The sequence below is a fragment of the Triturus cristatus genome, chromosome 1_2 (genome assembly GCF_964204655.1).
Source record: "Triturus cristatus chromosome 1_2, aTriCri1.1, whole genome shotgun sequence".
In the NCBI taxonomy this organism is placed as follows: Eukaryota; Metazoa; Chordata; class Amphibia; order Caudata; family Salamandridae; genus Triturus; species Triturus cristatus.
The window spans coordinates 297706559-297719589 of record NC_140580.1 but is presented as its reverse complement, the minus strand read 5'-3'; the positions used below and the strand labels follow the sequence as shown (position 1 = coordinate 297719589).

The following is a 13031-nucleotide window of genomic DNA, read 5'->3' as shown; positions in this document are numbered from 1 at the left end:
GCAACGCACCGTACATGTCCACTTCCGTTGTTGCGGTACGCAGGGGTTGCTGGACACACCCCTCTAAGTGACCAGACCCTGGTGGTAATGTATGGGCTCCATATTATAGGTTTGGCTTAGGGTATGGGGTATTTTCCTGCCCCTCACCCCCACCCTGGCCCCTGGGTGTTGTTCTCACCTTCTGCGGTGTGTGCGTCGGTTTCGGTGCACCAGGTCGTAGGCTAAGAGGACCGGGATGACACGTACGATGGGTTTCATGCCGTGTACGTCGCGTACCGGGGCTTTGTTTGTAGGACTCTGCTTTTACGGCTGTTTTTGGCTCCCGTAAGAAAAGAGCCGTGCGGAGTGCCGGAGGGATGAATCGTACTTGCTGGGCCAGAAAACGCTGCTTAAATACGTCCGGACGTCGCGTACAGGCTGTTCCGGATCCGAGTCGTTGTTTTTTTTTACCCGTACGGTTTTTTGTACGATTCGTACGGAAAGAGGCTTTCTGTACGAATCGTACTTCCTAGGTTGTAAGGAAAGTTTACCGGGTACGAGTCGTACGGAGAAAACGCTCCGTACAACGATTCGTACAGCCTTTTTCCAGGATTGTAATCGGCCACTTAATGTGGCTTTATAGATCCCATGCCTCAAATTTGATATAACAGGAGAATCCATTCAACGTGAAATGCCACAGGCAGCTCTTCTTTCTTCTTCACAAAACTCAGAGCTTTCTTTTCTGTTTTGGACATGCAGCAGGTGGTGTAGGACCTGTTCTCCCTCAAGGACAGAACCAGAGAAACATAGTAAGCCCTACACTTAGGGGGGGACCTTTACAACAGTCAAAAAGTGGGTAAGACCTAAAATGGAGCTTATTGCTAGGGGAAACAATTAAAACAGAACCATAATCCAAAGAGAATCTATAATTGAGAATAAAATACCTTTAACTGCTAGAGTGGACCAAGGCTGCGATCAGAGGGAATATCAGCCTCAAAGTACTTAAAAGACACACCCTGTGATTGAATTACTCGCTTAGACTGATACAACAAGACCTTGCCGTGCCAAAAGGTGGAAAACTTGGCTATGTAGTACTGAGCAAACAAAGGCTGCTAAAATTAAGGAACATCTACGCTAACCATGGTCTACAAATATTGGCCCCGTTTACAGAAATGGGAGAAGCTGAAGAGCAGATCCCCATGTACAAACTATGCAAACATGTAAAAGCTATTATTATCATGTAGTCACAAGTTAAGTTACTTCACAGGTAATAGTACAAGCGACAACATGCACAATAGTAGATTCAAGTACTACGTGACCACTGTTGTTATAGGACCATTTGGGAAATCAGCCTCTAGGGCTAGAATGACAGCATTTATGTTTATTGTCACTACCCTTCCTCATCAACCTTAGGCACTTTCAAACATAATGCAATAGTGCTTGCCCATGACGTGCATTGCAGCAACACACACCTACAGACACACACACATGGCACGCACGCGCACACACACACACACACACACACACACACACACACATCCCGCCACCACCACCACCCACCCAGGGGGAATCCATGAGTCATATCTACTGGAGGGTAACCCAGGACATTACCCATGTCACCAGTGTTTGAGTGTGATGGGGACTCTTATCTCCCACCTTAACCCTCAGGTTTTCTTGTGGGGCCCTCAGAACCTGTTGGCATTCACAGTAAGGTATAAAGTAGAAAAACGACATGGCTTTTCTAAGGTCTGGGAAGTAGGACTTGTGACCTACTGCCTTCTTTTATCTGGCAGGCCCGACAGCTACCTCTCTGTGATCCCCCTCGCCCCTGGAATTAGAACCTGGCAGTGATTACCATTTCCTGATGTTATACTCTATGTGCCTGACAGTCCAGAGAGAAGACAGGAGACCATGGCTCAAGCTTTGAAGAGAAGAGACATTAGCGACAGCCACCAATCATTAAACTGAGTCAGATAACAGCGGTAGGTCTATACCACACGCTCATGTTTTTTAGTCTCCCGCTGTCACGGAACTAAACTGCACTAGCACTTTAGCAAAGATCAGGCATCTCTAGCATCAACGACTTCTTGACCTTTTTTTAAAAAACAGCTTTTTAATTGTTTTTAGCTGCGATATAAGTGTTAAATTGCACTTATCAACATTTCCTGATTTCTACGCCCTGTTCCACCGCGGCTGGTGCCTTTTGCTGTTGAGGGCAAACTGAACCACAAATTATTTGGCTGTCTTCCGGGTCAAAGGGAGCAGTCACTTGCTTGCGCGCCAATTCCCTGCCCATTTTACGCAAATACAGCATGCAGCAGCGGGCACACAGACAACAGTGGTAGGTCTATGCTGCACGCTCATGTCTTTAGTCTCCCGCTGTCACCGAACTAAACTGCACTAGCGCTTTAGCAACGATCAGGCATCTCTAGCATTAAGGACTTCTTGACCTTTTTTTAAAAAACTGCTTTTTAATCGTTTTTAACCACGAAGTAAGCGTTAAATTGCACTTAACAACATTTCCCGAGTTTTACGCCTTATTCCACCGCGGCTGGTGCCGTTTGCTGTGGAAGGCAGACTGAACCGGAAATTCTTTGGCTGACTTCCGGGTCAAAGGGGGCAGTCGCTTGCGCGCCAATTCACTGCCGCATTCACACAAATACAGGATGCAGCAGCGGACGCGCCGCTGGCGTGTCAAAGGTAGGCCGTCTGCGCCCGTCCGCGCCTGGACCGGGCCCAGGGCCACAACCCCTGTCCGTCATATATCAAAAGCAGAGACAAAATTGACGTACTTCAATATTACTCTCTGGAACCTTAATAAAACAAATCTTAAACCGCCCTGCCATCAGCTCGACTTATCCAAAGGGCTCAAGTCATGCCCTCACTGCATCGCAAAGTTTCTTTTCACGAAAACTAAGGCATGTTCCACAGATAAATATATCTCACATGGGCAAACACAAGCCCCTAAGACATTTACAGGCTTGCTCATCAACACCCGCTCCATAATAAAACACAACTTAGAATTTGCAGAACTACTGACTGCATACAAAGCAGATATGGTCTCCGTTACTGAAACTTGGGCAAATAGCACCTCTGACCTTGACCTGGCCCTAGCTATACCTCAAGGATTTACAATTATCAAAATTGATAGACAAGACAAACGGGGAGGTGGATTAGCAACCATAGTCAACAATTCCCTGGAGATAAAAGAGTCCCGGGCAGGAAGCAGCCCTGATTGCGAACTACTTTCCTTCAGAATCACCCTTAGCGCTAACTACACTTTCAATGGTACACTACTGTATTGACCCCCCAGCTTGAACAGTAAAAGCAAATTCGAGGAAATCATTATCCCAATAATAGAATCAAGTACCAACTCAGAGGACTACTGTATATTAGGTGATTTCAACTACCACCTGGAAAATTTAGAAGACCACAACACAGCATCATTAATAGAGATGATGACCAATGCTTCGCTGGAACAGAAAGTCACACACCCTACACATGACGCTGGTCACACTTTGGATGGATATTTCACATCTAATCCCCATCTTAAACTACAAGAAGTTCGGCCAATTCCATGGTCAGACCACAGAGCTATCCTTTTCACAATATCCACCACACATCACATTTCCAGTGCGCATGTATCCCATAAGATAATTAAAGGACACAATTGGAGGAATATAGGCCCCCAGCAGATGCAATACACTCTGGCATCCTCTAAACCTGATTTAAAATCTGAGGCAAAACAAGCAACAGGTAATTTCACCAACTGGATCAAATCCGCAGTGAACTCCCTGGCACCGGAAAAAAGCATCACTAGCAAGCGCACAAAGAAATCCGAGCCCTGGTTCTCTGACGTCTTGCGCAAACAGAAACAACTCTGCAGAAAGGCCGAGAGACGCTGGAGAAGTAACTACGCACTAGCCGATAAAACTTCATACTCCCAATCATTAGGTACCTATAAAAAGATGATACTGGATAAGAAAAGTAGCTACTTTTCAGATAAAATCCAGCAGGCAGGCAACTCCATCAAAGCACTATTCACAACATTGAAGAAACTAGTCAAACTTCCTGAACCACAAAAAAAGGACAATAGCGTGGCATTCTGCAACCAACTCGCAGGGTATTTTAAGGACAAAGTACAAACCATCTTCGAATCACTTTCACACTGGGACGATGGCATGGTAGTCACTCCCGCCACAAGCCCCTTATGTCCCATCAATGTTTTGGACTCCTTCGTGCCACCTAACATAGAACAGGTATTGCAGGCAATGAAATCCGGAGCACCCTCAGACCCCTGTCCTCCCAACATATTTCATATGGCACCGGATATAATCAGTGAACAACTTAGTATACTTTTCAAAGAAATAATCATTTCAGGTGTCTTTCCAGATGCATGGAAAATGGTGTCAATTCTTCCATTACTGAAAAAAACCAATCTAGATCCCAGTGAAAACAGGAGTTACAGACCAATAGCAAGGATTCCCTTCCCGGCCAAGGTCCTGGAAAAACTTTTCAACTCCCAACTTACGAACTTCATCTCCTCGGCAGACCTGCTGGATTCCCCTCAGTATGGTTTCCGACAAGGACATGGCACTGAAACTGTCCTGATCATGGCAGCAGATGAGATCCGGGCAATACTGGACACGGGTGCCAAAGCCGCATTGATCCTGTTAGATCTGTCGGCGGCTTTTGACACCATGAACCATGACATGCTAATCAGAAGGCTCCAAGAGGCAGGAGTCAAGAACTCGGCTCAAAAGCTGATCAAATCTTATCTGATCAACACATACCAATATGTTCAGATCGGGGACTCCTGTTCAGAGCAGTTCACGCTACTATGCAGAGTGCCACAGGGCTCCTCACTAAGCCCCACCCTGTTCAACCTTTATGTGACCCCTTTAGCTAATATCATCAGGCAATTTGGCTTTACACTTATATCTTACGCAGATGACACCCAAATTGTGGTGTCTATTTCAAACAGGCCCGAGGAAACAGCTAATCGCTTCAGCCAACGCATTTACCCACATAAACCAATGGATGGGGACAAACTGCTTGAAGCTTGATGGAACCAAAACTGAGGTCCTCCTACTGGGATCAGATACTTCCTTCTGGTCACAGAACTGGTGGCCTTCCAGTATGGGTGCCCACCCTACCCCAGTCCATAAAGCGAGGAACCTGGGCGTCATTTTTGATGACAAATTGACCTTCCAACACCAGGTCAACAAAGTCGTCTCCTTGGTGTTTCTCACATTAAACTCAATCCGCAAAGTGCGCTCCTTCATTCCCCCTGAAGCAGTAAAAACACTAGTGACGGTCCTAGCCATGGCTGGACTGGATTATGGAAATGCCCTATACTTAGGCCTTCAAAAACAGCACATGGGCAAGCTTCAGCGAGCACAAAACGAGGCCGCCAGAATGCTGCTAGACATCCCCAAATCCCAGTCCATCTCAGAAGGTTTGAAAAAACTACACTGGCTTCCTATGAAGAAAAGAATAGATTTCAAATCCCTATGTCTGGGGTACAAAGCTGTACACGGAATAGGACCAGCATTCCTGAAGCAACACCTCACCTGGTACCATCCATCTAGACACCTACGCTCAGCACAGAGAAAACTCCGCCAGACACCAAAATATAAGAAAGCTTGCTGGGGAGGAAGAAGCTTTGTCCTGGGTATAGTGAGACTGTGGAACTCGCTTGCGTAAAATAGCAAAAGCTGCCCAACATTGCTCAGTTTCAGAAAATTACTAAAGACATGGCTTTTTTCAAACTAATATATCCCATCTCCGGCATTTCCCTCCACAAAGCGCCTAGACGCCCTTGGGCATTCGTGCGCTATATAAATTCTACAATCAAATCAAATCCAGCATATTTTAGAGTTAAAACAAACAATTCATAAGAAGAATTTCATTCTCTGAATTTGTGTTTTGCTTGTGCTTGATTGATGCTCCTAGTGTATTAACTAAATTCACTGACAAGAAAATGACAGAAACATATTTCTGAAAATCAATATAATTGAAAAGAGATTTAGTGGAAAACAAATTAAGAGAAATACAGCTTAGCCGAAAATAATAAGAAAAAATATTAATTCTGCCAATTGATTTGTAGACCGCGCCTGGTTGGGAAACACAATATTGAATAGTAAAGCAGAAAAAAAGCGGTAGAAAAACAAATGTAGAGGGAGACACTGTACAGAAAGAGGAGGTATGCTAGTATGAAGGAGTCCCCATGTAATGAAAAAAATTAAGAAACAGTAGCGGGGTAAGGGGAGAGTATATTATAAAAATAGGTAAAGGAGTAAAGATTAAGGGCAGCAGCAGCCTCAAAACCCAAATATGAAGGGGGAGAGAGGAAGAGGGAGGCAGGAAACGTGGGCAAAAGCACAGGATAGAGGGAAAGGGGATCTTGGGAATCCCCTCACTGTAGGAGCATTGAAACATAAAAAGTGAAACGTCACCCAGTTACAGGATGTGGCAAAGAGGAGGGTGATGTTGAATATTTTAAAACCGATAAAGACAACATCTTTAAGACTTAAAGTATTAAGACCTGTATTAAAAAAAACAATCACGTAAACGGCAATTTAGAAAAAAGAGCCTGAATTATTTTGTATGCTTGCTTGTGTGGTAAATGCCATTAATCCTGAAAAATTCGATTAAACAGTACGGGTGCAATGGTTTCTGAGAATTCGTCTTCTATGAGCTTTTTTATGACATCACATACGCACATACGGTGTAGGTTTTTCGATTTATATATCAATACATAAATATATTAAATAAAGTATATCACGCTGATTGACAGAACACTAAAAGAGATAAAAATAATAATTTAATACAAAGTGCCCATTTGAGACTAATTTCCTAATGCTCACAGGCACGAGCATAATTAAAATGACAAAACTAATATTCATGCAGATGAAAAATGCTGAGCAGTTTGTAGAAATAGGCCCAAAAGAAGATAACAAAATGCACAATGGCAGCTGAAACATGCAACCAAATGAAAGTGCCTACCAATTCCAGTGCTGTGCCTCTTCCACGAAGACTGAGTGACGGGCGGGCTGTTGAGCTGATCGGAGAGGATCAATACAAGATGTCATGCTCCTGCACCACAGCGCGGGATAAAGTAACAAATCAATGAAGCAGTCGAAACCTTGCTTAAAGTGCACTCTTGACAAAAAAAGACGCTAATGGTATTTCTAATTATATTTTAAAGGCATCGAACTGTTAAACATCTAATACAAAACTAAAGAAAATCATGTGAAAGAACAACCTAGAGGGAAAAAGAAAACAAAACGGGTTTCTGTAAAATTAAAGTGGACATATCTAGCGGTATTTCAGACTATCGTAACCCATTGCCCATTAATTGAGTGTAATACAAAGGGCAAAGACAGTCGTTGCCTGCAGCGCGCAGCTGCCTGCGATTCTGGAGTAAATGAGTGCATCTACCAAGGATACTCCAAGAAACAGAATAAAATGATCTAGAACTAGTGTCTTTGCAACCTCAGGGCTGATCTGGTCTGTTAGGTATAGATGTTCTATTTGCTTCTGCAACCTGAGTGGAATTTTGTTCATAGATGCTTCCTTAACATACTTAAGACAAAGGTCGTTAACCCTCCTTGGTGAAACAGGATGTGACAGTATTGAACATTTTCATACTGATTTGTACTTTTTTTTAAACTTTAACTTACTTTTAAGATACAACTGATATTTTGACTACCTGTCCTGGACTCTTCTGTGACCCCACCTGCCCAGACATCCTTTGCACCAGGGACGTTTAACAGATGTCCATGCGGGCAGGATAGACCTCATTTTCAAGATACGGGGACACATAACGACCCAATTGCCCACCTACACAGGATGCACCGAGCTACACAAGTGGGAGACATGCATTTCAGGGCTCTTTTGCAGAAGCAGGCGACAGAAGGTCACTTCCCGCTTTTTCGATCCAGGGATTATTGGTGGCTAAGCGTTTAATCACAGGGTGCTGGAAATCACCTGAGCCTCTTCCGCTGGTAGCCTGAAGACAATCGCTTCTGGTGTGGGCCCAAGCTGCGAAATTTGTGTTTCACAAAGAATACATTTTGGGGTTACGTAGGATCCCTATAGCCGCCAACTGGGACACTATAACACATTACTTCCAAAGAGAACAGCACCCAGACTCAGACCATGCAGACACTACACCGATAGTAGGTGAAGCTGATGTTGAGTCCCAATCTAACACTTCACAAAAGTCAATGGAGGCGATAGCGCCATACCCACCCCTAATACAAATTAGGATCTGATGGGTTCTTTGATTAGAAATGTTTACACTGTTATTTCATTTGGGGGATGGGGGGGATGGGAGAGGGCTGGGGAGACCCAAGTTAGGCTGTTTTGTCCCGTTGTTCTTTTTTCCCCTCATTTTTTGTTTCTTCTTCATGATGTCTCCTTTTGTTGATGATTTTGAAACAGATTTAAGCCTATTCCAATGTCACATGTCAAAAGCCCTGCAATAAGAAACCCACGAGCGCTCAGTAACGACCCCCGTGCATTACGAAGTCCATGCGTTCAGCCTTTTGAATGCGACTTTATGCCTGTTCCTTGCTGCATGTGACACTTTTATTTGCGATGAACTCTGTACTCTTCTGCAGCCTCCATATGTTTTAATTGTGATGTTGATCATAAGTTGCAATGTACCTGGTCCTGAAATGTCGATCCCTTAACCATGTTCAGTTTTTTAAAAAATAATAATAAAACAGGTTCAAGCAAAAAATGAGTTGGCCCCAGTTTTTTCTAATTTTGTTATGGGTGCCCCATATGTCTTTAATGCCCCCTACTGTGCCATCACCAGCATTTTGTCGTGGGTCTCCCTATATGTCATGGGTGCTCCATTATGATAAGAATTATCTACAATATACTACAATTGTGCCTTTGATACAAAGGATGCCCCATGTCCAAAATTATCTATAGAATGTAAGGGCTAGCATTTCATCAAGTTTGTCTGCCACGTCATCTGCCATGGTCATCTTCCCTTATGCCAAGAATTACCACCTATATGCCAGCACCAGCACTTTCTCATAGGAGCCCAATGTGCCAGGATCTACTTCCCTTATGCAATCACCAGCATTTTGATAGAAGTGCCCTACTTCTAGTATGTCGTCATCAGTGTTCTGCCATGGGTGCCAATTATGCCAAGAATTACCTCCGGTATGCCAGCAACATAATTTTGAAATCGATGCAGCATATCCTGGTGCCAAGGAGGCATTTAGCGACAGGTTTCCAATATGCCAAGATTTACCTACAGCATGCCAGCACCAGAATTTTACTATGGGTGAAGCCAGTGCCACCATTTTTCCATGGACACACCCATATGCTAAGTATTAACTATAAAGTGCAAAACAGATGCCCACTGGGCTGGACCAAGGACTGCTGGAGGGCTCAATCACCCCAAGGGCTAGCATCTTGGAAACCTCTTCTTTAATGCTAGCCTTCGCTCTGTCAGCCAACCTGTAAATCTTGTGCCTCATAAGTGGACTATCGCCAGTATCATTGTCATGAGTACACCAATGGGTGACTACTGGGATGAGTGAAAATAAAGTGAATAACTGTCCCAGCAACTGGCGGCAGTCACTCCGATGCTCTAGGGTCAGTGTAGGGTAGAGAATCACACCCTCCACTGACCCACCCTGCTCTTGAGCAGAGAGGAGGTCGGGGAGAGATTCACTCTCCTCTTCCGCCCCATCATCAGTAGCTAAGAGCATGGTTACCTCAGACCTCTGGAAGTGGGGTTTGAGGTGGTTTACATGCAGAACCCTCATGGGGTTTCTGAGAGTCTGCAAGTCCATCAGGTAGGTGACGTCACTCTTGCACTCCTTTACCTCATAGAGGCCAGACCACTTGAAGCTCTACTGGCTCCATCACCCACACCTTTTTACCAGGCTGAAACCCAACCAGATTGGTATTCTGGTCATACCAGTGTTTCATGTTTTCATAGCTTCTAGATTCTCTTTGGTAAGTTTCCTGAAGTGTGCTGCCTGGTTCCGGAGGGCCAGCATGTAACTGAATACATTGTGGGGTGGCTTCCTAGGAGCTTGCTCCCAGTCCTTCTTGACCAAACTGAGAGGTCCTCTCACAGGGTGCCCATACAGAAGCTCAAAAGGGCTGAAGCCAACCCCATTCTGCAGTACACCCCGGTAAGCAAAGAGAAGACATGGTAAGAGGATGTCCGCCTTACGCCTCATGGGTTCTGACAGGCCCCCATTCATGCCCTTCAGGGTTCGGTTGAATATGTCAACCAACCCATTATTCTGGGGGGGTGAATTTGTAGTTCACTCCACACTCCTTCCACATGGTCTTCATGTACAGCAACATGAAGTTGGTACTCTGGTCAGATACCACCTCCTTGGGGAAACCCATGTGGGTAAAGATCTCTATCAGTGCCCGGGCCATGATGGGCACCGTTAATGGCCTCAGAGGGTAGCTTTCGGGTACAGGGTGGCATGGTCCACAAAGACTTGGATGAACCTGTTGCCCATGTCTGTCTTGGTATCCAGAGCTCAAACGGGGTGCCCACGATAGGGAACGGTTGCAGGGGAGCCTTACATCACCCCTCACTCTTGCCACTCACTTGGCAAGTCTGGCAGGACCTACAGAATGTGTCTGAGTGTTTTCTCATTTTGAGCCAGTAAAAGTGGGTGACAAGCTTGTCAAAGGTCTTACCCTGCCCCAAATCTCCTGCCAAAGGCGCATCATGAACCAGAACCAGTAGGAAGGTTCTGAAGCATTGGGGTACCACCAGCACACGGCCTGCCCCAGGCACAGCAACATTAGGTTCACTATGGAGGAGATAATGCTCCCAACATATCAGGTGAGATTTAGACTGTTTGCCAGCTGCCTGGTCTTCAGCCTGCTGTTGAAGACCCACAAGAGTAGGGCACTCTTTCTGCACAGAATTCCTCCTTGGTAGAACCCTCTTCCTGCTGCCAATGGGTCAGCTTAGGCAGGTTTCCCAGTTCAGCCACTTCTTCCCCAATAGGTTATTGGGGCGCACCCCTCAGGCTCAGCCTCCTCCCGGAACATAGAATTTTCTGGAGCGGGTTTCCCATGCCCTTTGCCCCTTCTCTTCTTGGCAGACACCTGGGCCACTCTTTCAAGCTCTAGGTCCTTCTGATTACCCTGGGCTGCCATGGACCGTGTGGTCATCCAATCCCAACATCTCTAAGTGGTACCTGTATGCCACCTCCCTTCAGGCAGAGTGTGTTCCAGGTCGTTTCCTAGCAGACAATACACAGGCATGGATGGGCTCACAGCTACCCTAAAGGACTGCAGACCCCCCACTCAAAGAGAACCTGAGGTAATGAACAAAAGCGCTCTCTGTTGTCTACTGCAACTACTTGGTGAAGCATTCCAGGGACCACTTGCTCTTCAAACACCAGGTGACACCTGACAGTAGTCACACTGGCTCCTGTCTCTCAGAGCGTATACCCTCTGTCCATTAATGGTCATCCACTGCCTGCATTTCGTAGTGTTATCAAGCATGTGGGTTCTCCGTACCATCTCACTGTCCCCTAGAGAGACAAAGGTCAACCCAGCTGGTTCCCCACACCCAGCTGGGACCAAATCCTCCCCAAGTGCTACACTGGCCATCCCCAATGTCTGCCCACTGGTGGGGGCCTGTGCCCACTTAGGACACTTAGGACTCTCTCTGAAGTGCCCTGGCTGGCTACAGTCATAGCATATTAGGGACCCCTTTCCTCCAGGCCCACCCGCCTTTCCCCTCCCTTTTGCTGCTGGGGACCCTGCCCACCTTTGGTGGAGTCTCCCTCATACAACCTCTTGTGGACCCTGGTACTCACCCAGCGGTCTGCCTCCTGAGCAAGCTTCTTGCGGTCAGTAACCTTGCTGTCCATCAAGTTCTGGCACAGCTCTGAAAAACACAAAGTAGACAAGTGCTCCCACACAATCAAACTGTACAGCTCCTGGTAATCAGTTACCTCACGGCCCTTCACCCAACCATCCATGGCTCTGCAAAAAGACTCCACACACTCAATCCATGTCTGGGAATCAAGTTTTTTACTCTGCCTAAACTGATCCCTGTACTTCTCTGGGATAAGACCATACCTGGTAAGGAGGGCTGCCGTCATTTTTAGGGTAGATGACATCCTGTGCTCTCCCTAAGACTAGCAGGATATCCCTCCCCTTCCCTGTACAGTGATTCCATATTTCTGCCCCCCAGTTTCTCTTAGGGACTGCATGCACGTGAATTGCTGCTCATAGTCCTGAAACCATCTCTGGATGTCATCCCCTTAGTATACGCTTTTCCTATATGTTTTGACATGTGCACTTCTTTCTCAGACTGCATGGATGAAATGCTGCCACTATCTGTGCTGGACTTGTCCTTCAAGTCCAACTCCTTTAAGCTCAGCTCTTGAGCTTGCATCATTTTGCTTTCCTCTACTGCCAACATCTCCTTTTGGAGCTCCCTCGCATGCTCCATCTAGAGCCTTTCCAGCTCATAGTGATGCCTCCTGGCCTCCCACCTGTCCTTTAGCTCCTCTGGGGGGGACCTTTGGAAGAAACACCGCTGCTTGCCTTGGAAGGTGCCTTCCTCCCAGGCGGATCCTGATTTACAAAATCCCCATGCAGGCTCTCCACCTCCTCATCCACAGTATCATTCCCCTCCTCTGTGTGATCACTACCATTCCCTTTCTCCACCCAGGCCCTCAGCTCCTCCTTCTTAGTAAGGCTCCTGGCAGGACATTTGAGTTTCTGGCAGAACTTTTTGAGTCTGTAGGATTCCAACATCTCTAGCAGGGGCGGCTCCTCCGTTATGGCAGAGGAGCGTCCCCCCCACCTGCCCGCTGAAAGCCAGTAGAGTCAAAGGGCAAAAGTAAAATGAGAATAAAACATTTTTATTATCATTTTATTTTTAGCCCTGCAGGTGGCATGGGGGGGGCGTGGCCTCCAGTCCTGACGCTGCTGCTGCTGCAGCACTAGGGAGGAGGGGGGAGTGGTGGGCACTGCCAAGTGCTCATGAGTGTTTGGCCAAACCGTCATGCACACTTAGCCTTTCTCCA

At 46.2% G+C, this 13031-nt stretch overlaps 1 protein-coding gene across 12 annotated transcripts in view; it reads right to left on the bottom strand.

Moving 5' to 3' along the window:
* Nucleotides 1-13031, bottom strand: part of LOC146867209 (uncharacterized) — a 297713-nt gene that overhangs the window by 78646 nt on the left and 206036 nt on the right. For 10 of the 12 annotated variants that reach the window (XR_014961107.1, XR_014961099.1, XR_014961098.1 and 7 more), the window contains 2 exons: nucleotides 11811-11881; nucleotides 6988-7077 (listed from right to left, as the gene is read on the bottom strand). Coding sequence is in view for 1 of the 12 variants with exons in the window: in XM_085603825.1 (XP_085459951.1) it covers nucleotides 6988-7042; nucleotides 11811-11881 (126 nt within the window). In the remaining 11 variants the exon portion in view is untranslated. The remainder of the gene's footprint in view (nucleotides 1-6987; nucleotides 7078-11810; nucleotides 11882-13031) is intronic. The other 2 variants (XR_014961105.1, XM_085603825.1) reach the window with 1 other exon arrangement.